General features: G+C 46.6%; 1 protein-coding gene across 2 annotated transcripts in view; it reads left to right on the top strand.

The window, feature by feature from the left end:
* Positions 1–26,896, top strand: part of LOC138510562 (cytospin-A-like) — a 1,126,527-nt gene that overhangs the window by 221,354 nt on the left and 878,277 nt on the right. For both annotated transcript variants that reach the window (XM_069626319.1, XM_069626320.1), the window contains exon 3: positions 4,019–4,138. In XM_069626319.1, the coding sequence (XP_069482420.1) occupies positions 4,019–4,138 (120 nt within the window). The remainder of the gene's footprint in view (positions 1–4,018; positions 4,139–26,896) is intronic.

The following is a 26,896-nucleotide window of genomic DNA, read 5'->3' on the forward strand; positions in this document are numbered from 1 at the left end:
CGAACATATCTACAATGTTGTCTTCATCTTCGTGGGCACTTCGTGCTATGGGGTCAGCCATATCATCCTCTTCGCAACCTTCATCATCGGGGTCATAGCCTTCTTCATAATCCCTTCAATTATCCACCCCTAGGGCAGGGGGTCTATCATGACAAACAGCCATTTTAGCTAGAAAAGCTTCCTTTAATCTGGCGACAGGGTCGCTCTGACTCTGGGGAACAGCGTTGTCCCTTTCATCTGTGCCCGCGGGGGTCAAAGAGTCTAGGCTCTCTCTGGCTTTCTTACACCCCTTTTTGTCAACCCTTTTTTTAGGGTGTCCAGCTGACGTCCCTTCCCCAGGGCTATCTGCCCGTCTTTTTCTGGCTGCTAACTGTTCTCGTTGTTCAGCCATCCTTGCTTCTAGCATCTCCAACCTTTGCGCCAAAGGTTGCACCGCTTGCGAGACTGCCTGTGTGAAAGAATCACCCAGCACTCTCTTAAAGCTGAGAGACAAATCGTCATCCTGCCATGCATGGTCTTCTTCCCACTCCTGCTAACTCCATTCAGGAGTGGTGGAATGGGAGCCTCTGGGGTGTGAAGAGTGAGCCATTGTACTATGTTAGCAGAGCTAACTTCTTGGGGTCAGCTATGAATAAGGCTCTGAATCAGAGTTAGGATTACCACACTCTGAGCTTTCCTAGCTTGCTTCCGTACGGATTACACCACGTGAATCGCGGCAAAAACTGAGTGAAATTTTTATTTTATTTTTGAAAATGTCCAGAAACTTAACTGCACGACTCTCCGCTCTGTTTCCCTGTCTTCCGCGACGAAAACGAGCGTTGGAGAGCCAATGGAATTCTGGGAAGTCTTGAGGGAAGGCTATTGGTCTGCTGGGTCTTAAAACTCTTATACGCAGCGTCTCGAACTGCCTGCAGGCCTACGTGCGTAGGCAGGTCTCCGCTCCGCAGGGTCCTAGTGCCCTCTCCATTCAGCGGCGCAGACCTCGCTGACAATCACACATGGAGAACGGGGTGGCTGCCTGAGACGAGTGGCTTTGCTCGCGGCTCCCCCCTGCCTCTCCACACCGTTGCGCTGTCTCGGGAACACCCGCAATTGAAAAAGGTAAGCGCGTTTAACGTGACTAACTCGCATTGAATACTTTTCTCATAGACGCGCGCAAAGATACTAAAGCTGTATCACACAATAAGTATTCTTATTACAATCCTATTATCTACATCTCGCTTCAAGACTAGAGTAAAATTGCTCAATAATGCCACAATACGATCAAACTAAATGGTAAGCACTTATCTTCTGAGGCAGCAAAAAGAAAGTGGAATGGACCGGGGGGGGGGCGGGGAGTTTATACCACGACCAATGCCCAGATTGGTTGGAAAGAGGAGGTCAGGACTACAAAGGCCTCAGGATCATGGGAGTGGTGGTTCACAGAACTTTTGTGGAATTTGTTCTGATAAGGAATTTGTAACTTTTGCATTTGTTTTCCTAAGGTTATGTAAGAAAAACTAAAAACAGAAAGTTAAAGTTGAACTTTTAAAATGCTGAATTGGCAGTATTAAAGAAAGAATAAGCATAATGCGAGCCTCCTGTCTTGTCATAGAATGGTTGCTGGGCAGATATCCTCATTTGGACGGTTTGAGTCTTTTAATATTTTAATAATGTTTCCAGGTTCTCTTTCTGAGATTTCTCTGAATTGACAGGTGGTGGAGGGCGGGCTGTTGAAATGGGGTACAATAGTTGGTGTGTCTACAGGTGCCTTTCCTTTAATGAGATCTTGTTTTAGCAGTATTTTCTCTTGAAGGGAGTGTAGTTTAGATATCATGGCAGTTTGAATGCTCGTACACCACGACTAATCTTTTAAGATGGTTGATGGGGGGCAGTTGGCATTTCCAATTCTTTGAGAATACGTCTTGCGAGTTAGAGCTAGCCTTCAGGATTCTGGCATTATAGGTTGTCGCTTTGGCTGCAATAATGGCTAGCTTGTATTCTCTAGCAATGTTGTTCAGAACAGTTTTTGGCGTGTTAGTGGTTGCCTTTTTCCCCCCAGCTTCTGCTTATCGTTTCTTGGTTTGAAGGGCATGCAAGGTTGGGAGTGAACCAGGCGTTGATGTGGGCAACTGGCTTGGCTTTCCATGGGGCCACAGGGGAAACTGCATTCACCGCCTCGGTTAGCGTGTGAGCATAAATGTCTGCAAGTTCACGAGGATCAATGGAGGCAATGTTCACTTGCAGGAGTGGTGTGAAGTGTGAGTATAAGGTTTCTTTACTTATTTTTCGGGCACTGCGTCTCCAGGTAGAGGGGAGGGCCTGGGGTGCACGCTGGTGTGATTTGGATGGGGAGAGGGTAAATGAGAGTATATGATGATCAGACCATGGGCAGGGAGTGTTGTTTGTGACGATAATCTGACTGTTAAGGCCAGCCACCCAATCCAGGATCCTACCTTTATTATGGGTGGGTGAATTGATACAATGTTTGAACACCTAATCTGAGAGGGAGTTGGCCAGTGAAGTGGCGTGATGGTCAGACGGGTCATTAAGTCCCAGGTTTAAATCTCGTAGTATGATAGCTCTGGTAGAGGGCTCCAATAAATTGTAATAGGTCTTCTTCGAAGGTTCCAATAGGGTCAGGTGGATGGTACATGGTATGGATAGTGCGGAAGTTGGATGATGAGGCTGAGAGCCTGACAGAGAACAGTTCAAGGTTGCCCATCCTAGGTGAGGCAATAGGCCTTGTGTGTAAGGAGTCCCTAAAGATAAGGGCAACCCCCCCCCTCCTCTAGCCTCAGGTCTATCTGTTCTGAGGACCGAGAAGCCGTCGGGTAAAGCCAAGGATAGGGCTGGACCGGATGCTTGATGTAACCAAGTTTCTGTAACGGCCAGTAGGTCAAGGTTTTGGGCAGTGATGAGATCATGGATGTGGAGGGCATGTGCAGGTATAGATCTGGCATTTATAAGGGCAGCATTGAGGAGGGCGGTGAGCCTCCTAAAGTGTAGGAACAGGGAGGGTTGGTGATGTGTTTTTGGGGTCGCTTGGAAGGCCTAGAGCAGGGTTTATTGGGGATGGGTGTAGCTGCTGAAAGGCTTTCATTTAGTATGGGATGACGGGCACTGGTGATGCACAAGGCACTGATCCTAGGTGGTGTGCTGAGCAGAGGGTGCTGGGTCTTGTCGGGGTCGTCTAGGTCTACGTGTATACACTTTATCCTAGGCCTGAGGGCAGTAGTCGAGTTCACTACTGGGTGCCTGTGAGAGGCGAAGGGGTGGGTTCTGGTGCCTAATCACCTATTTCTCCTGCTGGTAGGGGCAGGTCTGTAAAAGGAGCTAGGTTGGCATGTTCTATATCCCAGCCTTCTATTCTTTGTTGCAAATGCCAGTAGATGGGCTGTGGTGCCGGTCATGGGTGTGGAGGAGCTATAGGGAGGGAAGAGTGAGCTATTGGCATGTTTGCTAGGCTGTGCGATGTTGGGGAGGGCTATGAGCCGCTCTTTCTCCCGGAGCTGCTATTGCCCACAACAGGCCAAGGATGCATGACGGGCGGCTTGCAATCCCACCACTTGAGAGGGCTGGCTCTGTGGACTGGGAGCATGCAAGGAGGGTGCTGTGGTAAAGCCAGCCATTTTTTGGATGGAACATGAGTCAGGAGCTTTAGTAAGTGGGTCTTGTTCCCAGGGACAATCAGGGTTGACGGGCTTGGTTGAGCGAGCCTGGCTCGGTTAATTGGTGGTGGTGAACGACAATGGCCATCCACGTCATGGTTCAGGGGCATGTAAGTGCTTGTTGAGAGTGCTGGCAGGGGTCGGCAAGCCGTAGAGAGTGCAGTCATGGGCCTGGGCGGATAGCAGCAGAGAGCTGCTCGAGCCTTATGATGCTGCGTTTGGAGGCAGCTGGCTCCGCCATCTGGCGAATGTGAGCAGCTGCAATTGGGGGCAATAAGGGGAGCAATACACTCATATGCTTATTTAATGCAATTGTGTTTCCAGAACTATACAATCCCATTGTAATTAAGATCTGTGTTATGTTGTAGTTCAAATCTCTTGGTCACCAGTTGTCCACCACCAGGGAGCAACTTAAGGATGCTATGAAGAAGCTTCGTGACTGCAGAGAAGAATACCGAACGTTACAAGCTAATGACCGGGATTTGTTGGTAGGTTTGTGACTTTACACCATGTTAGAAAGTTAGATGAATGATCACATAATGTATGAAAATGCAAAATGAACAAATAATGCCTTCAGGATGTTTATGATTTTGTAGGATATTCAATGCACAAGGTCATGTAAATTCGGAGGTGTGCTCTATAAATCATATGCAACAATGTGTGATGGATGCTGCTGACACTAAGCACAACTGTTAACATTGTTGTTGCATCTCTGCTTATTGTCAGCAAGAACAGGACCAGCTGAAGTAACCAGACTGCTAACTAACATTTGACACTATAGGCCATTTTAGAATTTTGCAAAAAGTGGATACCAGCTCCTTTGTTCAAGGGTAAGGTCTGCCTGATTTTCAGATGGAACATCTGACATGTAATCAGGAGCAAGTTCCTATTTTCCATGCCCTTTTTAAAGCTCTATCCAAACTGAGCCACCGTGGTTCCATCATGGCAGGCCTGCCAGCTCCCTTTCCCAGTCTGTGACATGTTTTCCATGGTGGTCGTTCTCCCCGGTGGGTATAGTCTCTGAAGCCGGTTTGGCCCCTCTCCCATGACCGTGGTATTTTCGGATTGAACACATGTTTGATGCAGCACCCACATGGGTGTTGAAGAGAGCCTGTAATTGGTCTGTGCAGCTGAAAATAATCTTAAGGTAAATGGGGCAAAATCTCGAGTACATATCTTCTCAAATAAAAAAAGACTGAAAAAGATGATTTGCAATGTAGGTGATGAGCCTCTGGAGAGGGTTTCTGCCTTAATTTATCTGGGATATGAGGTTTTGAATTCAACATCTAAACTAGGAGGGATGAATTATCTTAATTCTAGGTATGGCCCTCTTACAAAGATGAGGTGGTTATATGCACAACTTTGTAGGTTTTCATTGATACCACTCATACGGTTCTACCAGATGCAGGTGGAGCTGACGATTTTGTATGGGTTGGACATGAACCTTAATGACTTGGGACAGAATCTAAACATGTTCCAAGGAAAACTTTGGAAAGAAACTTTAAGGTTAGCAAAAGAAATTCCAGACTCAATTATACGCCATGAGTTTCGTTTAGTTTCACTCACCTCAAGGGCTGAGTGGAGGAAATTGATGTCTTATGCAAAGTTACTAAATCCACCAGCCCACTCACTGTATGCAAAATGGGGTTAGTGCAGACTCAAACCTCTGGAGACTCTATCACCAGAATGAAGGTAGAAATGAATAACTGCTTTTTGAAATATGATCAACTGTGGAAGAGCTGATCTTAAATCAGGCGAAAGTAAAACAAAAGCTGTTTGATTACGATTGGGGTAAAACATCAGATGATATGACCAAATCAAGCCTGCATAAGGAGTATGCAAGACTTGTATATAGGAGGGAACAAATCCTGAGGTATATACTTATCTTTCTATGCTCCAAAAGAAGATCTCTATACCTTCGGTTTCGAATTAATCAATTTCTCACCCGCGAGAGGGTGGGAAATTGGCATGACCTCACAACAGATCTAAGCTGTAGGGTATGTGGTATGGCTGCAGTAAAAGAAACAAGTAAGCATCTGGTTTTGGGTTGTATAGCGCTTGAGGAATATCGGAAGAGATGCTTAATATGGAACAGGGTACGTAAGCCTGTTGGGTTACTCTGATGGGGGGGACAAACACAGAGCCGTATTCTACCCTATGTGACCTGCTTTATAACATTTTGGGGAAACTAGGTAGAGTGGGGGATGAAAAGAGGGAATAAAATGACAGTGACTGAGGTAGTTGGGTATTTCTTTTTGTCTTGATCTTGATGGCTTTTCCTTGCACAAGGGCGTTCTTGGGAGCGTAACTGGCGCTGCTGCAGGGTCGCTGCGCCACTCTGCACCACGCTTGCTTTTGGAGGCGAGAATCCATGAATACGCTGTGCGCGGAAATTGATTTTATCGCACGCGGCTGGCGCAGACATTCGCATGGGCACGCTGTGCGCCAGCCGCGTGCGACACTTTTGTGCGAATTTCCATGAATTACCCTGTATGTCTCATAAGCTAAAAAAGCTAACATCGGTAAAATAATGAAAACATTCCATCTGTGCTAATACTAAAGGGCTCCTTCTAAGCCATGCCAGATGGATGTATTTTGAAACAATATGAACCACGTCCGGATTTGACAAGCATTAGCAAAGTTGCATGGCTTCAGACAAAGTGCGAATTTTATTAGATAAAAACAAGGGTTTGAGGTAAGCAAATCTCAACTGTTGTAACCCATCACATAAAAACCTAAAATGTCTGACATCCTCCCTCTCTGCACCACATATTGGACATCTTAGTCCTGGCATAATTTTCCAAAGACTAGGATGAGACTGTACCTTCAAGCAACCAATTCTAAATTCAATGTGAAGTGCATAAGTCAGATTGATGGGATCAAGATAGAGGTCATACCCAAAGATATTTTTTTAATTTAGGTATTCCATGCCATGGAGTAAGCCAGTGCATGCAATGTCCATCTTTCTCCTTCCATATTCTGCATAGGGCTCTTTGACCCTGAGTTTTGTATCCTTGGTAATGGAATTCAGAGCGCCCAGAAGCAAGACAAATTCAGTGCTCTAAGGCACCTCTTAAGGTGGGCAAGCCAAGGAATATGGCACCGCCCCATCCAACTTCATATATAAGCCAAGGCTTCACAATATTTAACTAACGGTTGGATTCCCCAACATCCTTATCCAGTCAAATGCTGTTCTATTCGCAGCTTCCTCATTGATTAGGCTCAAGTCGCATTCCATTTGTACAGGAATGTCTCGGGCACTTTAGGACTCTCTTAAGAATGTATTTTCAATTGTGGTTAGAGATCGAGTCCAGGTGTAACCCCAGATGTCAATGCCAAAGAAAGCTGAGGCCCTTGCTTGAAGCTTGTAGACTTCCAGGACTGGTCTGATTGCACGCCGCCATGATTCAAATAGAATCTTTTCAGCATTCCAATATTTGGTTCGAGGTTTGCGTGGGATTTAAGCAGTTTATGGGCCCAACCAGTATTGCTGGAAAACCAAAGCGCTTTGGATTAAGGCACTATATAAATAACACATCATTATCATTATCATCAATCGTACCATACCACCTTGCTCTGGTTTGCAGCCTATGGGTAAATGAAGTGGTTTTATTTTGGAATTCTTGGGGCTGAAAATCATTTATTTTGTTTTGCTTGCATTAAGTGTGCCAGCCCCAGCTCCTCGCACTTCGCAACGCTCTCAACCTCAGAGGGGTACTGGACAAAAGGACAGCTGAGATTCTGTCATTCCCCAATTACGCAGGATCAAAACTAACATTAGTAATTTCTTCAATAACAGAATTAATATACATACAAAACAATTAGTGGGCCAAAACGCATCCTTGACGGACGCCTGTATCTACAATGAAAGGTATAGTTACATCTCCCGCTAAGTTATATCTCACAACGGCAGAATAATTGGAGTACAAAATAGTTGTATCGGGGATAGTAATGTTTCCGGGATGTTCTTGGGCAATAGCATATCCCAAAGTGATCTTCGCGGTATGCTCTCGAATAGGCTCTGGTGAGCTGGCAGTCCCCATACCACCATCACAAGTGTCTGTCCTCCTTCAATTGATGTAGCATTCCCCCGCTTAATATAACACTAAGGGCCTCATTACACGGATGGCGGTGGACCAAGGTGCTATTCGCACCTTGGTCCATGCCGGTAAAATACCGGCACCGCCTTGGTGGAAAGGGGAATTACCGCCCTATTCCAAGGTTGGCGGGGCGGTAATTCCCCTTCCCCCATTGCCCTTCCCCATTCCCATTTTTGCCCCATAGGGCTTTATGGGAATGGGGAAGGTGCTAATTACGGTACTGCAAATTGCCGTACCTTAATTAGCTCCCTGGTCCCTTTGTGGGTTGGTTTTTACCGCCTACAAAAAGCAGGCGTTAAATTCCCCAACCCGCAAAGGGACCTCATAGTAAGGCGGTAAGGGTTTACCGGTACCGGTAAAATCCCGGTAAACCCTTACCGCCTACCGTGTAATGAGGCCCTAAACATGTCAATTCTGCCCCCATAAATTAGCAGATTTTCTGAATGCTTACTTCACGAAAATGCTCCTTTTTTCACTTACACTAATTAGTAAAATGTTGCTGCAAGGCAGATTTGTGACATACCTTTCTTTTATTTTGCTTGTAATCATTTCTATCAGTATAACATGATATGTTACATAACATATAAGTAAGCAACAAGACAAAACATCAGTTGAAAAGGTCACTTAAACTTAACTTTATAAAGAAAAAGAGAAAGAAAACTTAACAGAGGTGTGTTTCGATCTTCTTTTTGGGAAGCTTTAAAAAAAACTCAGTAAGAAAATGCGGGGGCTAATGGCAATGTGGGTTATGAAAAATCAAATCAAGCGCGTGGCAGTTAGACAGTGTGATTCTTATTTCACTGGCCGTACACTGGTTAGCCGCGTGACTCTAAGCTGGAAACCCAGATTGCTTAGAATGCATCCGGTATTCCAAATAATTAAATGTGAAATTGTAATCACAGACATATCACAGCATGTAAAGCAAAAAATGTCACAATAAAAAATAGGCATCATGCACATAGTTGTACAAAGGTTTTCCATCAAAGTGCATTTCTTCTAATTATGTAAGACTTATTTAGATTTCTATTAGAAAAGTATTTTTTTAAAAATACAGAAGACCTGCTGCCAGATTACAGAAACTTTGCACTGGTACAAGTGAGAAATCTCACAATATTAGCACTAGGGCTAAGATTGCCCTATTTCTGAAAACACCTGTAAATATTATAAAACCATTGCAGAGGGGGAAAAAACACAAGTGTGTGACATTTGCAATCAGGAAACCACCGGAACACTCAGGCAACAACACATGTCCTACCTTCCCACGTTCCCACAGTTCTCCTGTTGAAAATGGTACCTCAAATGTTTGGGTGCACTGACCTGGGGGCAAAGGGAAAAGGCTAACCACTAGTACACCAAACGCCCTGTGGAAGTCTGGATTTGGCCTTGTGGACAAGCAACACATTTGGGTCTGGTGTGTCACAGCTACCAAGGAAAATAGGATACCCCATGCCTTTCTGAATTGAAGATAATCGTGGGAATTCAAAGAGATCTCACTTGCGTGTGTCGCGCTACAATTTACTACCCAGAAAGCCCAGCAAAGTCCAATATGTAGGGAAAAAAACACAATGTTGAGATATTTGTGAACAGTAAACCACTGAAACGCATCGGCAACAACACATGTCCTACCTTCCCACATTCCTACAGGTGTCCCAATGAAAACGGTTCCTCACATGTGAGGGTGCGCTGACCAGGGCGCAAATGGAGAAGTCTAAACCACTGGTACACTGAACGCCCTGGGGAGACGACATGTACAGTGTTTTTGGCCTTCTGGAAAACCCACAGATTTGGGCCTGGGGTGTCGTAGCCAACAAGGAACACAGGTGACCCCATGCATTTATGAAACGAGGACACCCATGGGAATACAAAGAGGTCTCATTTGCATGTTGCGCGCTGCACATTATTACACAGAATGCCCAGCAAAGTCCAAAATGTAGGGGAAAACTCCATAATTTTAAGACAATTGCGACCAAGAAACCACCGAAACACGCGGCCAACAACAACATATCCTACCTTCCCACAGTTGTTCCGATGAAAATGGGACCGCACATGTGTGGGTGCACTGACCTGGGCGCAAAGCGAAATGTCTAAACCAGTGGTACGCCAAATGCCCTGGGGTGATGAAATGTATAGTGTTTTTGGCCCTCTGGACACATCACATGGGAGAGAGGTGTCCAAGGCTGGGGCATGAACCATCACAGAGATCTGCCTGGGCTGTGTTACAGCTTTTTCCTCAATGGAGGGATGGGGACCCTGCCGGGAATCCTTGGGAATGCCACTGGACTTGGGGATGGTTGATCCACATGGGAGGTAGGCACCCAAAGCCGTGACATGACCCACAGGCGTCCTGGAGCTCTGTCTGGGCTGCTTTACAGCTATGCACTCCAGGAAGGGATAGAGACCCTGCCAGGGCTCCCTCAGACTGCTTTTGGGCTTGGGGATGGTGGACCCACATGGGAGAGAGGTGCCTAAGGTCGGCGGGCAGCACGTCCACCCGTCCAGGAGCTCTGGCTGGCCTGTGTCACATCTTTTCCCTCTGGGGAGTATCTGGGACCCTGATGGGGCTCCCTGCGACTGTCTTTGGGCTTGGGGACGGTCGATCCACATGGGAGACAGGTGCCCCTGACAGGGACATCACCCCAAACATCGTGGAGCTCTGGCTGGGTTGTGTTACAGCTTTTCCCTCCAGGGAGGTATTGGGACCCTGCCGCGGCTCCTTAGGACCACCGCTGGACTTGGGGACGGTCGACCCACATGGGAGACAGGCTCCCAAGGCCGGGGAACTCACCCCCAGATGTCCTAGAGCTCTGGCTGGGCTGCATTACAACTTGTCCCTCTGGAGAGGGATGGAGACCCTGCTGGGGCTCCCTGGGACCACCGCTAGACTTGGGGATGGTTGGCCCACATGCGAAACAGGCACCAATGGCCAGAGTCATCACACCGATCGTCCTGGAGCTCTGGCTATGCTCCGTTTCAGCATTTCCCGCCAGGCAGTGATGGGAACCCTGCCAGGGCTCCCCAGGGCCCGCTGTTGGACTTTGGGACAATTGACCCACATGGGAGATAGGCGCCCAAGGCCAGGGGCTGCACCTCTGGCAGTCCTGGAGCTCTGGCCAGGCCGTGTTACAGCTTTTCCCTCCAGGTAGGTACAGAGCTTGGGGGTGGTCGACCCAAGTGTGTGGCAGACGCTCAAGGCCGGGGACATCACTCCCAAACGTCCTGGCACTCTGGCTGGGCTGCATTTAAGCTTTTCCCTCCAGGGAAGGATGAGAAGTCTGCTGCAGCTCCTTGGGACCACCGCTGGTCTTGGGGACATTTAACCTACATGGGATACAGGCGTCCAAGGCTGGGGACATCACCCTGACTGTCTGGGAGCTCTGGCTGGGCTGTGTTTCAGCGTTTCCCTCTGGAAATGGATTGGAACCCTACCGGGGCTCCATGGCACCGCCACTGGACTTTGGGACAGCCGACCCACATGAGAGACAGACACCCAAGGCCGGGGGCAGCACCCCCGATTGTCCTGGAGCTCTTGCTCAACTGCGTAACAGTTTTTCCCTCTGGGGAGGGATGGGGACCCTGCCTGGGCTTGAGGATGGTCGACCCACATGGGAGACAGGCACCCAAGGCTGGGGAGAGCACCCCCGGCCGTCCTGGAGGTATGGTCATTCCATGTTACCGCTTTTCCCTGCGGGAGGCATGTGGACCCTGTAGGGGCTCCCTGGGATCACCGATGTATGTGGGGATGGTCGCCCCACATGGGAGAAAGACCTAGAAGGCCGGTACATCACACGCAACAACCCTAGACCTCTGGATGGGCTCCCTTAAAGTTTTTCCATCCAGGGAAGGATAGTAACCCTGCCAGGGCTACCTGGGACCGTCGTTGGGATTGGGTACGTTCGACACACATGGGAGACAGGTGGCCAAGACAGGTCACATCACCCCTGACTGACCTGGAGCTCTGGCAGGGATGCATTACAACTTTTCCATCAAGGGAGGGATGGGTTCCCTGCAGGGACTCCCTGGGACCACCGCTGGACTTGGGGATGGTCACCTGCCATGGAAGACAAGCGCCCAAGGCTTGGGCCATCCCCCCCGACTGTCCTGTAGTTCTGACTGGGCTGCGTAACAGCTTTCCCTCAGGGAAAGGATCCGGACCCTGCTAGGGTTCCCTGAGCCCGCCGCTGGATTTGGGGGCGGTCGACCCACATGGGAAACAGGTGCACAAGGCCGGGGACATCTTCCCTGACCGTCCTGGAGCTCTGGCTGGGCTGTGTTACAGCTTTTACCTCAAGGGACGGATGGGACCCTGCCGGAGTTCCCTGTGTCCACCGCTGGACTTGGGGGCGGTTGACTCACATGGGAAACAGGTGCCCAATGCCGTCCTAGAGCTCTGGCAGGGCTGCGTTACAGCTTTTCCATCCAGGAGAGATTGGGACCCTGCAGGGCTCCCTGGGACCACCGCTGAGCTAGGGGACGGACGACCGAAATGGTGAATATTCTGATAAGAGGAAAGAGCTCCATATCAAGTGTGCTTTACATGCTCAGAAAAATAAAATAGAACGTCTACATTACTAGCACAGGCATGTTTGACAAATTGGTGGGCATCATTATATTTCCAAAATGTAGTTTGTTTTTATGCTAAGCAGCCAGCATCCTCTATTCAGGGCACGCTCATCTTTCTACAATTACCTCTGCACCACTCATTCCCATCCACACCATTGACACTCCAGCCCAGTCCCACCCACCCCACTGACAATCTGCACCCCCTTTATAAGGTATAATAAGGAAAGGAGCACCTTTTGTAATACTTACATAACCAACCAAAGCTTCAGCTGCAACCACACTGCAACAACTGTAAATGAAACAAACAAAAAAAATGATCATCTGTTGTCAGCACAGCAAAAACATAGGGGGAGAAGGCCGCTTGTTAAACTAGCCCCCCCAGTGGCATTGCTATGCACAGATTGAGCGATCTGCGCATAGCAATGCACTTTCTTTTTATGCAAACCAGCCAGCATCCTTCCACACAGTCCTACATACAAAAATAATAGTTTTTAAAAAACACCCCCACGAACAGTTAAAACACTGCAAAGTACACACACACACAAAAAATGTCCATCTTCCTAGGAGCAGATTATACTACCAATCCGCCCCAGGCAGGGAAACATCTGTTGCCACATCCCTTTGGGGTCCATAGGGGGAGAGGACCACTTATTACACTAAGCGCACCCCTCTTCCCGCTCCAAAAAGGCATCCCTGGTGATATAGTGGCATTGCTGGGCACGGATCGAGTGATACATGCCCAGCAATGCATGTTGTTATATAAAGCAGTCAGTATCCTTTTTTGTCAGCCCACATACTCCTTCCATAACAGAACAAAAAGAACACTACAACCCCCCACCCCCAGGGAAAGTACTGGCCAATAACCCACTAACAAACAAAAACACATTTGGGACCTGAGGGGGAAGAGGCCTACCCCCTCCAAAGAACCCATCCCTGGTGCTCTAGCGGCATCCCACCTCCCAATCCACACACTTTATGGTGCAAAGTAATAGCAAAACAAAACATACCCCTTCCTATGGGCAGATTGGCAGATCAAACTGTCAATCGACCCCCAGGGAGGGCAGAATTACATGCCACATCCATTTGGGGCAGGAGGCGAGAGGGCCACTCCCCCTTCTTCAGAAAACACATCCCTGGGGGTCTAGTGCCCCCCCAGTCAAATCCATACAATTGCCAAAGTAATAAAATGCATTAAAAAACACTGCCCATCTGCCCCCAGGAAGGGCAATATGCATTGCCCCATCCCTTTGGGGCAGGGCAGAGGACTGCTTATAAACTAAGCGGCCCCCACCCCTCCCTTCAAATAAAGCATCCCTTGTGCTCTAGTGTTGTTGCTGGGCGCGGTTCGACTTATATGCACCCATCCATGCTTCAAGATAAGTGTGGTTGGAAAGGGGAGAGTCTCCCCTCTGCAATGACACCTCCCTCTATTAAAATGGCATAATAATGCCAGATATCGAGGGAGAAATGTACCTTCTCTTTCCACGCTGCAGCCGAAAAAGGCTGCGGCGATGAATTTCAATTCAGTGCCCCGTCAGCTCACATTAAGCACACTGGGGTAAAACTGAATGAAATCGAACCCCGGGCCAAGAGGAAGAACCTCCTCCTCACATAGGGGGTTTGGAGTTACAGTTTGTGCGATCGCTGCACTGGGAAGTAAGTTTATTTTCTGCGCGATTGTCCTGTCAAACCAAAGATAGGACACAAATCCCTTGAGGCAGTAGCCACCTGGAATGAAACCTGTGAGCGGCAGCAGAAATAGGGAAACTCCCACATCATACAGTGAAGGTGGTCAGCATGTCAGCCCCACAATTAACACTTGCAACAGCACTGTGCTTTGGACAGGAGAACATTCAGGGGATAGCCCATATTGATTGTAAGACTACTGTAAATTACCTAGGTATTTCTTGGGCCCCCATACCTAATTTTGCAACCAGAGCTAAGATAAACCCTGATTAAACAACCTCTATTAGAGACAGCTCTATGTTTGCTATCCCTAGGCTTTGATTTAATAGATGCAACTTAAGAAAGCCTATCCGTGGCAAAATGTGCAAGGGCTTCGATGAGATGTAAACCCAAAAATGATAGCTCTCTAAGAGTTGAAATTTTGGGGAGGACTAATCATGACAGCCATCATGTTCGTGTCTGGTAATATATTTCCTTTGGTATTCGAAATCTGATATTATTACATCCTCTATTAGTGACCGTAACATTTTCTAATTGACTTGGGGAACAATGAACATTTCCATTGAGGTATATTAAGGAAAGCAGATAGAAATTTCACAAGGCAGACACCGACAGATGATGAACCCTACACACATTAGAGGTATTATGACTGTATAAATATTTTCAAGTGACAGAATTACAGAAAATAATTGAATATTCCCCGAAGGACTTTATCGAAGTCCTTAATAAGGGAGGCAAGCAGATTTTCCGACCTATACATTCCTTTGATCGAGAGCTAGTGGAGGTAAAAAAATGGTTCAAAGAAGAGGTCAAACAAATTAAAGCCCAATCAGGAATCGAGATGGTAAATTACCTAAGGAAACGAAAACAGCAATAGAAGAATTACGTATGGTCCTATGAGGCTGTGATGCTTCAACATGATGTTGAGAGCATGTTGGAGAAGATCTGTAAAAACTATACATGCAAAACTTGGTAACTTATAAATGCTATAGAAATCCCACAGCCGGGCCCTACAAGTAAATGCGGTGTCAGACGAGAACTGGGTAGAACACGTTGCAAGCTGTTTTGGTATTGATGATAGAGATATAGAAGTAGCAGAGGAAGTAACATCTAACAAGTGGCCAATCTCTATTAGAAAGGAAGAAGTTGTGGCTTCTATAAAGAAAGCCATCAACTCCAAGCCACCAAGCCAGATGGGCTCATGAATGCTATGCTGAAAGAAGAACCAGGGCTTTGGGCCGATTTTCTAATGGTTTTGTTCAGGCAAGTGACACAGCTAAGGGAAATGCCTCACAGTTGGAGATCTGTCATTATTGTTCCAATTTTTAAAAAGGGCAATCGAGCTGATCCTGAAAACTATCACCCTATTGCCCTTTTGGACTCGGCGGGCAAGATATTCGCAATGCAAATTTTGGAGGGTCTACCAAAATGGGCAGAATCATCTGGATGCTATGTTGTCTACCAGTTGGGCTTTATAAAAGGAATGGGAACGAGTCAGAAGGTGTTTCTATTAAATGTATTGAAAAGTTGAACGCTCAAATATAACTTGAGGCTGTATTTGGCATCTATTGATCTAGCCTAAACATTGAATAGTATAGATAGAGACCATCTATGGGATAAACTAGCAGATTGGGAATGCTCTACATGCAATCAAGGTGCTATAATCCTCAACCTCGCTGATGGTCAGATTGAATTCAGCTTGCTTCCTATCTAGATTGATAAATACAGGCAACAGCCTGAAGAAACGGTGTCCTTTGGTGCCAACCTTATTAGATCGGTTCATCTATGATCGCTGATTTGGGCGGTACTTTGGGAAGTGCTTGATATTTTCTGCCTAGATTAGACGGAAGGGCGTTGGGTTGGTTGCTGTACGTGGATGATCTGGTCCTTGTGGACCAGAGATAGATCGGCTTGCAGCACCAACTCAACGCTTTGCAGTTGTATTTTGAACTAAACAGACTTAGAGTAAATGAAGCTAAGTCGAGAGTGTTGACCCTTCTATCACCCCTGGACAGACAAAAAACAACCTTTAAGTGGCGTCTGAACCAAACCATTTTAGAGAAGGTTGAGACCTTCACTTACTTTGGAATGTGTTTGAATATTAGTTTAAGTGAGGCCCCAAAAGAAAAGGTATTAGGAGCAAAGGTAAAATAGTTGTAAGCGGTGTCTATATTGGCATATGGTGCGCAAGCTTTTTTGTTGTGAGGTATTGGAGGCTCTATACTGCTCTCTTTGCCTAAGGGAGTCCCAGTATAGGTCATTCGACAGGAACTGGGGCTCATTTCTTTATATGCAATGGCAGTGTGGAAATCCCTGTCTCTGAATTGTAACTGTATAGCCAAGGATGCCCCATCTACATTTCAGATAGTTAAAAGATCCTTAATAAATCATAATGAGTGAATACTGAATGAACGGAAATCTGCCTGTTGTAGTATTCTCCTGAAACTGGACACAACAGAATAGTTATTATTAGCTAATCCAGGATCAGTTAAGAATGGATTGAGAGGCAGCAAGCAAGAAAAGAGTATACGTTTATATTATCTTTGCAATTTAGATTGTCGAAGATATAACGTCCTCCCAAAGTATTTAATTAATTTTTGGGAAGTTACTAGCGGACACAATTTCTGTACTTCCAAATGAATTTATACCCTACAAAGGAAATCCTAGCTTCCAGGAAGCAGTGCGATATTAAGAAATTAGCATGTAGATTTTGCACAATTGAGAGTAACAATAAAACGTTTCAGCACCTTCTGCTATTTTGTACAGGCTTGATGGAGGTGAGGATGTGATGTTTAGGGAAATTGTTTGATGAATCTAACAGCTTATCCCCTGAAGAGGGGTCTGGTATGTTTCTGTGTGGTGAAAGGGTCTCCTTGGTTATAGCTTTGATAACATTCTTAGAAGAAGTGTTTGCGATTTGCTCCTAACTTCAAATATATAGGGAAAAATAGGTCTCCAAATGATAAAAGAGGCATGGAATTGCAATAGATCAGGTTAGATGTGACTATTTTACGGAGAATCGTCCTAACTAATTTTAATTGAGGCTTTAATATTTGAACCTGTACGTATTGAATTTAATTATGTTTTAAAGTTGTATATCTAAGATCACAAGGTATATGGATTGAGTGTATTGTGTTTATTAATCTTTTATAGTTTTATATATATATATGATCATATTGCTAGAGAAAAATTAAATTAAGTGATTTTGTTCTTAATTTTGCATGTGTAGGTGGAAGGTTTATAAATAAGCCAAACACTGAAATAAGAAAATAATACAAATTATTAAAAAATCCTACAACGTTCTGTTACCCACCCTACATTGGTTAATCTTCATAGGATCTAGTGATCAATATTTCCCATAGGGAATCCATATATCCTTTGGGCGGAATGCTGGAGGCTGTACAGAAATATGCCTTACTTCTTTGTCATAGCAGAGAGCGATATCTCTGTCATGATGCCCGCTCCCGGGGAGCCAGTTTAAGCCCTGCGTCCCCAAAAGCGGACATCCAGTCCCCAAGGAAAGACCCAGCAACCCCATATAGGGGCCCTTTGGACAGTATCCTGGCACCTATGACGCCAGGCTCATAAAAGACATCAGTCCTGGCGCCATAGGCGCCAGGCTCATTATGGGAGTGCTTGGGTGCACTTACCTGATGCAGACCATGCTGCAGGATCCCGGCCTCCTTGAGGCCTGAAAGGAACTACTTTACCTGTGGGACTAATTTACCATCCGGGCGTGGTCGGGGAAGGATACATACCTGATTGGAGGAAGGATACATACCTGGAACTTCTTCCAAGGCTATTTAAACCCCACCCGAACAGCCACACGTGCTTCGCGTTGTTCTGCATCTGGCAGCTGGACGCTCACCGTGACTGCTCCTGCATCCTGACTTCTGCCACGCCTGCCAGCATCCTGGATCACCTGCAAAGGAAGAGAAGAAGAGAACAGAAGAAGGAAAAGTCCTTACCTGCTAAATCCGCATCCCGGAGACATCTCGCCGACAATCCTGAAAAGGAAGACTTTTATTTAAAAGCTCATCGCGTCGATCGCTGCAGCGCCGCATTCCACTCACCTTTACAGGGCGCCTCCATGTTCTGCAGCGATCATCCGGATTCGCAGTCACGCCCCAGCGCCTAGGGAGAAAAAGGCAAGAACAAAAGGTGAGAGAGAGAAGGGAATAAGGAAAGCTAAATCTCCATGCTAAGACTTACCTGTTGATTCATTCCCTCTTCATTTCGGGTCCGCGCCGCATCCTGGCATTTCCGGACCCCGGCCCCTAAGGGGAAAAAAAAGTAATCAGCGTTAATGAGCGAATGAAAAGACATTACCAAAAAACGTTCATTAAAGACTTACCTGATTTCTACAAGGATTTCACCTCTCATCTCGGGTCGGTGCCTGTTGCCCGGCATTCCGTACCTCGACCCCTATGGGGAAAAAGACACTAGCATTAGTACATTAATGCATGGACACAAGGGGAACCTCTTATCAAAAAACTTACCTGGAAGCCAAGCAAGTTTGGTTCTCACCAATTCGAAAATCCAGTGAAGTAACTGGATACCAACGCGCCCCTGCATCAGAAGCAGGATGGAGAGCTCGTCCTTCCAGACCCTAACGTGAGACGCTACGGGGAATCACAGAAGGGTTTCGAGGAGGGTGAGAGGAGAAAGTGGGAGGCCGATTGCATTACCCCGCAGACAGTTAATCCCCTATTTTCGCCTACAGAAGGATACTTCTGCGAGCCAGACAAGCCAGATTTGGGGGGCCGGTCCAGTCCGTCTTCCGAACCCTGCGCATCACCTTAGAAGAGGTCACAGCAGCGTGAACCAGGCCAGCGCCTCCGTGGGAGTCAGGTGAGCGTTACAGAATGCGAAGCCTTCCTACAAATTCCCACCCAGGCGCTATGGAAAGTTCTGAGACTGATCAGTTGGCCCAATTACTGGGGGAATTACGGGCCAAAGTACATGCCTCTCGTCAAGAGACTAATGCCCTCAGGAGGGAATTAATAATATCAAAGGAAAGAACTGATGACCTGGTCAGACAGCTTTTGCAAGGTCAAGCTGGGCAAACTCCTCAACCCGGGTCCGGAGGGAACCCCGCTCCTGTGGTTTCCAGTAACCCTGTGCAGATTAATCTACCCGGAAACATGCCGCTGGCCCCACCCGAACGCTTTGCTGGGGACCCCAAACGATTCACCGTATTCATGAATCAGTGTCGTTTGCACTTCCTATGCAGACCTGGGGCCTTCCCTAATGATCAGACCAAGGTAGCCTTTGTATTGTCATATCTCAGCGGCTGCGCTGCCGATTGGTCAGTTCCACTGGTTACTCAAGATGACCCGATTCTCAGTGATTTTCAAGGGTTTCAAGCAAGCATGGAAAGGTTATTTGCTCGACACTCTCAGGGGCAGGCTCTGGATGACGAACTTCTATCCCTGCGACAGGGCAATCAGGACCTCCTATCCTATATTGCAACCTTTAATAGACTAATTGTGGAAACGGGATGGCCAGAGGATAAAAGAGTCACGTTGTTTTATCGAGGCCTACGCGGAGAACTTAAAGATGTCTTGGCCCAAGTTGTAAATCCGCCCCAAGAATGCACAGAGTATATAGACTTAGTGGTCCAATTGGATCACAGACTTCAAAACAGAAAAGCAGATCGGTCCAGGTTTGAGACCCGGGTGTTGGTCAAAACCCATGCTAATCCCAAGGGAGTTGATGTCTCTGAGCCTATGCAAATTGGAGGGGTTAAAGGACCCTTAACTCAAAAGGAACGTGAAAGGAGGCGGCAGTTAAAATTATGTCTTTATTGTGGGAATTCTGGACACTTTCTACGAGATTGCCCGGCAAAACCGCCCCGAAAGGTGGTAGGAGCCGCTGATAAAAACCATGAAGACTCTGTTTCGGGAAACGACTCCGCCCGACAAGCGTAGGGGTCCGCTTGCCGAGCTTGAAAACTAACTCTCAGACCTCGCATTTCATTGTGCCAATGGTTCTCGTAGATCCAGAACAGCCTAAGCGGTTGCATGCAATAAAGGCATACATCGATAGTGGGGCTATTGGAAACTATGTGGATCGTGAATTGGTCTCTAGGATTAACCTCCCTCTCCGTCCTAAAACCAGCAAAGATGTCATCACCACAGTCGATGGAACTGAAATTGCCTCTGGACCGGTAACACATTCCACTACTGAGGTGACTCTTATTGGTCCCGACGGCCATCGGGAGGGTGTTGTGTTTGATGTAATCAAGGCTCCACAGTTTCAGGTTATTCTTGGAATCCCTTGGTTAGAGACACATAATCCTCAAATTGATTGGCGAGCTAAGAGAATAACCTTCCCGGATTGTACACAAACCTGCTACCCAAAAAATCTGAAGATTAGTCTAGCGTCTGTAACCTCTGTCTCCATGCAACTACCTCCGGAATACAAGACTTTCAGGATGTCTTCCAAAAGGAACAGGCCAACACGTTACCTCCCCACAGATCGTACGATTGCCAAATTGATCTGGTGCCCGGTGCACAAGCCCCTTGTAGCAGGATTTATGCACTTACTGAACATGAGAATCTGCATTTGAGACAATATTTAGATCAATACCTAGCCAATGGTTTCATTCGCCCGTCAGAGTCTCCGGCATCCTCGGCTTTGTTCTTCGTGCCCAAAAAAGAAGGCGACCTTAGAACTTGTATCGACTACCGCGCATTGAACCAGATAACTGTTAAAAAACGTTACCCTCTGCCTCTGATCCCTGAACTCCTTGACCAGGTGAAGGACGCTTGCGTATACACCAAGTTAGATCTCCGGGGGGCTTATCATCTGGTACGAGTTAAAGAAGGCGACGAATGGAAAACTTCCTTCCGTACTAAATACGGATTATTCGAGTACCAGGTGATGCCTTTCAGATTGTGTAACGCGCCGGCTGCCTTCCAATACTTCATGAATGATGTCCTTCGGGAACTCATCGATGTTTGTGTTGTCGTATATATCGATGACATTCTGGTGTACTCCTCTTCGGAATCTGATCACAGAAAACACGTCAGGGCAGTACTTGAAAAACTGCGCCAACACAAACTATTTGCTAAATTGGAGAAATGTGTTTACCATACCACAGAAGTCGAGTTTCTAGGTTTCATCCTGACACCCAAAGGAGTCCGAATGGACTCAAGAAAAGTGGATGCCATCCTCAAATGGCCATCACCTAGCTCTGTAAAAGGGGTTCAAAGTATGCTCGGCTTTGCCAATTTCTATCGCAGGTTTATCCCGGAATTTTCACGCGTGGTACAACCCATTACTGCACTCTTGAGGAAAAATAAACGTTTTGAATGGTCTGAAGAAGCCGAGCAGGCCTTTCAGGATTTAAAAGCTAAGTTTACCTCTGCACCTATATTGAAACACCCACGTCCAGATCTCCCTTATGTCGTCGAGACTGACGCATCCAGCCTAGCCATGGGAGCTGTCCTGTCCCAAAGAGATCCCGAAACCAACCAACTGCATCCCGTAGCATTTTGGTCCAGAAAATTCTCGGCACCCGAGGTTAATTATGCAATCACTGACAAAGAACTGTTAGCCATTAAGTCTGCTTTTAAAGCCTGGCGGCATTATCTGCTTGGCGCTCGACATACCATCACAGTGATCACTGATCAAAGGAATTTACAGTATTTGAAAACCACCAAGGCTCAGTCATCACGGCAGCTCCGATGGGCTTTGTTTTTCGCTGAATTTGATTTCGTGATTACCTATCGACCTGGTTGCAAGAATGGCAAAGCAGACGCCTTATCCCGAATTGGAATGGGAGAATCTGATACAAACTCAGAACCAGTACCAATAATTCCCGAACAGAGGATTCTAGGCATGACTTTGTTACAGACGCTAGAAGACATTCAAGCCAGAGTGAAACAACTCCTGGACCCTACAACCTTACAGGATTGGATACAAAAGGGATCAGACTTTACCATAGATAATGGTTTACCTTATTTCCGAGGACGCTTATTCCTGCCACATAAGGAATTACACGAACTAGTTATTTCCGGTTATCATGATACATTAATAGAGGGACACCCCGGTATTGCCAAGACAGAGGAAAAGGTGAAACGACAATTTTGGTGGCCCTCTTGGCGAAAAGATGTTAAATCTTTTGTGATGTCCTGTCGTGTTTGCGCCCAAAATAAAAGTCAAAAGAAAAGACCAGCCGGTCTCCTTCAACCACTAGACATACCGCCAGCACCCTGGCACACCCTATCAATGGATTTTATTACGGACCTGCCTCCTTGTTCGGGGTACAATACTATTCTGGTAATTGTGGATTTGTTTTCCAAAATGGCCCACTTTATTCCTTTGAAAGGTTTACCTCCAGCTTCTGTCCTAGCCAAAGAATTCCTCGAAAATATTGTTCGGCTACGTGGATTCCCATCTATACTAATCTCTGACCGGGGAAGCCAATTAATTTCCCACTTCTGGAGCAAATCTTGTCAAATGGCGCAGACCGACGTAAGATTATCGACCAGTCACCACCCTCAGACTGATGGTCAGACCGAGAGGACAAATCAGACCCTTGAGCAGTACTTACGGTGTATGTTACAGCAATCTGAAAGCAACTGGAAAGACATTCTTTGGATAGCCGAATACGCATGTAATAATTCGGTACACTCTGGAACTGGCCACAGTCCTTTTTATACTTTGTTTGGCCATCACCCTCGAACCTCAAACCTTGACTCACCTCAAAACCTCGGAATGCCTGCAGTAGAACATCTGCATTTTACAATTACCCAAGCCTTCAAAGAGGCAACTACGCATTTACAACAAGCCAAGAGAAAATACAAGGAGAATGCTGATCTACATCGGAGTGAAGCACCTCAGTATCAGATTGGGGATCAAGTGTGGTTAGCTACCAGACATTTACCACTCAAAGGGCCTCGAACTTTTATCCCAAAATATCTGGTACCTTATACTATTACGGCAATAATTAACCCAGTGGCTGTTAAACTTGATTTACCAGGTAGTATGCAAATTCACCCTGTTTTTCATGTGTCACTTCTGAAACCAGTGGTACCCGGAACCCGACTACTCAAACCTCCAGAACCTATTCTAATAGATGGGGAGCCCGAATTCGAAGTGAAGAACATTTTAGACTCAAAAATGTTTAGGTCAAAACTGTTCTACCTAATTGATTGGAAGGGGTAGGGACCTCAGGAGAGGTCGTGGGAACCCAGCGACCATGTGCATGCACCTCGATTAGTCAGGAAATTCCACCGACTCTTCCCAGACAAACCAAAACCCCCGGAGGGAACAACCTTGGGAGGGGCCTTGGGGGAGAGTGCTGTCATGATGCCCGCTCCCGGGGAGCCGGTTCAAGCCCTGCGTCCCCGAAAGCAGGCATCCAGGCCCCAAGGAAAGACCCAGCAACCCCATATAGGGGCCCTTTGGACAGTGTCCTGGCGCCTATGGCGCCAGGCTCATAAAAGACATCAGTCCTGGCGCCATAGGCGCCAGGCTCATTATGGGAGGGCTTGGGTGCACTTACCTGATGCAGACCATGCTGCAGGATCCCGGCCTCCTTGAGGCCTGAAAGGAACTACTTTACCTGTGGGACTAATTTACCATCCAGGCGTGGTCGGGGAAGGATACATACCTGATTGGAGGAAGGATACATACCTGGAACTTCTTCCAAGGCTATTTAAACCCCACCCGAACAGCCACACGTGCTTCGCGTTGTTCTGCATCTGGCAGCTGGATGCTCACCGTGTCTGCTCCTGCATCCTGACTTCTGCCACGCCTGCCAGCATCCTGGATCACCTGCATAGGAAGAGAAGAAGAGAACAGAAGAAGGAAAAGTCCTTACCTGCTAAATCCGCATCCCGGAGACATCTCGCCGACAATCCTGAAAAGGAAGACTTTTATTTAAAAGCTCATTGCGTCGATCGCTGCAGCGCCGCATTCCACTCACCTTTACAGGGCGCCTCCATGTTCTGCAGCGATCATCCGGATTCGCAGTCACGCCCCAGCGCCTAGGGAGAAAAAGGCAAGAACAAAAGGTGAGAGAGAGAAGGGAATAAGGAAAGCCAAATCTCCATGTTAAGACTTACCTGTTGATTCATTCCCTCTTCATTTCGGGTCCGCGCCGCATCCTGGCATTTCCGGACCCCGGCCCCTGAGGGGAAAAAAAAGACATCAGCGTTAATGAGCGAATGAAAAGACATTACCAAAAAACGCTCATTAAAGACTTACCTGATTTCTGCAAGGATTTCACCTCTCATCTCGGGTCGGTGCCTGTTGCCCGGCATTCCGTACCCCGGCCCCTATGGGGAAAAAGACACTAGCATTAGTACATTAATGCATGGACACAAGGGGAACCTCTTATCAAAAAACTTACCTGGAAGCCAAGCAAGTTTGGTTCTCACCAATTCGAAAATCCAGTTAAGTAACTGGATACCAACGCGCCCCTGCATCAGAAGCAGGATGGAGAGCTCGTCCTTCCAGACCCTAAGGTGAGACGCTACGGGGAATCACAGAAGGGTTTCGAGGAGGGTGAGAGGAGAAAGTGGGAGGCCGATTGCATTACCCCACAGACAGTTAATCCCCTATTTTCGCCTACAGAAGGATACTTCTGCGAGCCAGACAAGCCAGATTTGGGGGGCCGGTCCAGTCCGTCTTCCGAACCCTGCGCATCACCTTAGAAGAGGTCACAGCAGCGCGAACCAGGCCAGCGCCTCCGTGGGAGTCAGGTGAGCATTACAATCTCGTTGCCAAATCCTAATTTATGGAAGAGAGCCTTTCATCCATGCTCTTGCCTCAAATCTCCTAGCAATTACTATCAACAGTCTTGCCAGTCCTCTAACATATCCAGCCACCTCTTTAGTGTAACCCAACAACCCGATCACTGAGAAGATCTCTATTTCTTCCCCTAGAATAGCATTCAGTTTTTCAAACACCTAATCACAGAATTTAAAAATAGACCTACATTCCAATGCAAAATGAAGAAAGTCGGCATTCTCTTATCCACATCCTATACATACACGTGGAACCACTTGGTAATATTGATGGAGACATACAGGTGAATGATATAGCTGATGCAATGGAGAAGTTGAAATTGTTGTTTGGAAGATACTAGCTTAGTTTGTGCACATACTTCTGCTGGATGTTTGTAATGACAAGATTACGGGATTTGGCCCATGTCTTTCAAGCTCCAGCCGCATATTCTTCCATTCCTCCTACAATTTTAGCATACGAATTGGAAAGTAGCCTAACTTCACCCTCTCAGTAGTCTTAGACTGCCTTGGAAACTATGGTAAGATATCTGTTCAAGTAGTGTTGATTTTATAACATAGAAATACTTCCAGCAATGTATTTCCTCCCATCTCCTTAAACTTTTACAGAGACAGAAATTCTTAATTCCCGAAAAGGTCAGCTATTTCCATAATTCCCAATGTCCACATGGTTTTAATATAAACTTTCTCTGAAGTGACGGGAATTCCCTTTACATGACCCACTGTGAGTCCAAGAGAATAGGGACATCTTTCCCCTCTTTGGATCAATAGTTTCTTCCAAGCAGAACTAGTGCACGCCAAGGCATTTCTCTCTCCACTGGCACCTTTCGTTTCTCTAAGAATCATAACCAACTCAGCTAGCTTGCAAGTTTCTGGTCAACGTTAGTTATAAGCAAGTTCAAAGACCTGCTAAATCAAGTATTATCAAGGGTCACCCAGCAATGGTCAGAACCCACTCCTTGGTCTATACGATATAACAGGATAATGAGTCGGATTTCTGATTTGTTGTTAAAAAATCTTCCCAAGTCTACAAGGCCTAATTTCATTACAACCCATGTTTATGATGACATGGTTATACAACAAATATATATATATATATATGGGATTAAGGGCCTTGGCAAAAGATGTGACGTTGTCTCCTATACATTTCAAGACTAGAAAGAAAAAGCTGAAACAACAATGTAACCATTGGGTCAAAGCATATAGAATTCATCTGAATGTTCAGAACAGCCAACATATGTCGCAATGCTTAACCAATCTTCACAGAAACTATGGAGTTATGTGAATGGTTGTAATGTATTTCTACAGCTTTTCTTGTGAGTACCATTGTGGAAGGGGCCTGGATAACTTTTTTTAGTGGCAAGGCATAATGCCATCTTCGTGGCAGAAATATTTAAGGAAGGGGGGCAGGTCAATTACAGGGAATTATTGGCCCATTGCTTTAATTAATTCAACATCAAAAATGTTTGCATCGCTACTGTTAGACGAACTAAACAAATGGGCGGCAACTGTAGCCAAACCTACTAAGTTTCAAACCAGATTTAGATCATGGTTGGCACCAAACTGAAAAGACTAATTGTTAAACTTTTACAGCAATAAGCTTGGAGTAAAGATAGCCATCCCATCTCCGGTTCCGGAGGCACCACAAGACCTTCCTCTTTGCTTCTGCCTTTGCCCCTCTCTCGTCCCCTGCTGATCTGTTTTTTTCTCCCGGGACTGTGCACCTGGCCACCCTCTGTCCTTCGGGCCCAGGTACCTGCTCACCCTGCCTCCCTCGTGCACTGCTTCCAGGCCACCCATTGCACTGGGATCTGTATCTGTACCCATACAGTCCCCAATTTTTCTCGGCACTTATCAGATATACCCTATCTGAGTAATCATGCACTTGCTACTTGCTAGCTGCACTACCACTTTTCACTGCCTTTTAAAAAAAGAAATTATTCATTGCACTTACTTATTTTGTTTCCCTCCTTTGTTCCGCACTTTCCCCCTCTACCCCCTCCTGGCACTTTCCCCTTTTCCCTTTTTCCATGCACTTGCGCGTTCTTAATGTCATTGGACCTAGTAAGATCGTTGTTTTTGTTTCTCCCTTGTTCCCCTCCACTTGCTTGACCACGCTCTGAAACACTTGTGTATGAGCGCC

Source organism: Ambystoma mexicanum, chromosome 6p (genome assembly GCF_040938575.1).
Source record: "Ambystoma mexicanum isolate Mex_15411 chromosome 6p, UKY_AmexF1_1, whole genome shotgun sequence".
NCBI classification, from domain to species: domain Eukaryota; kingdom Metazoa; phylum Chordata; class Amphibia; order Caudata; family Ambystomatidae; genus Ambystoma; species Ambystoma mexicanum.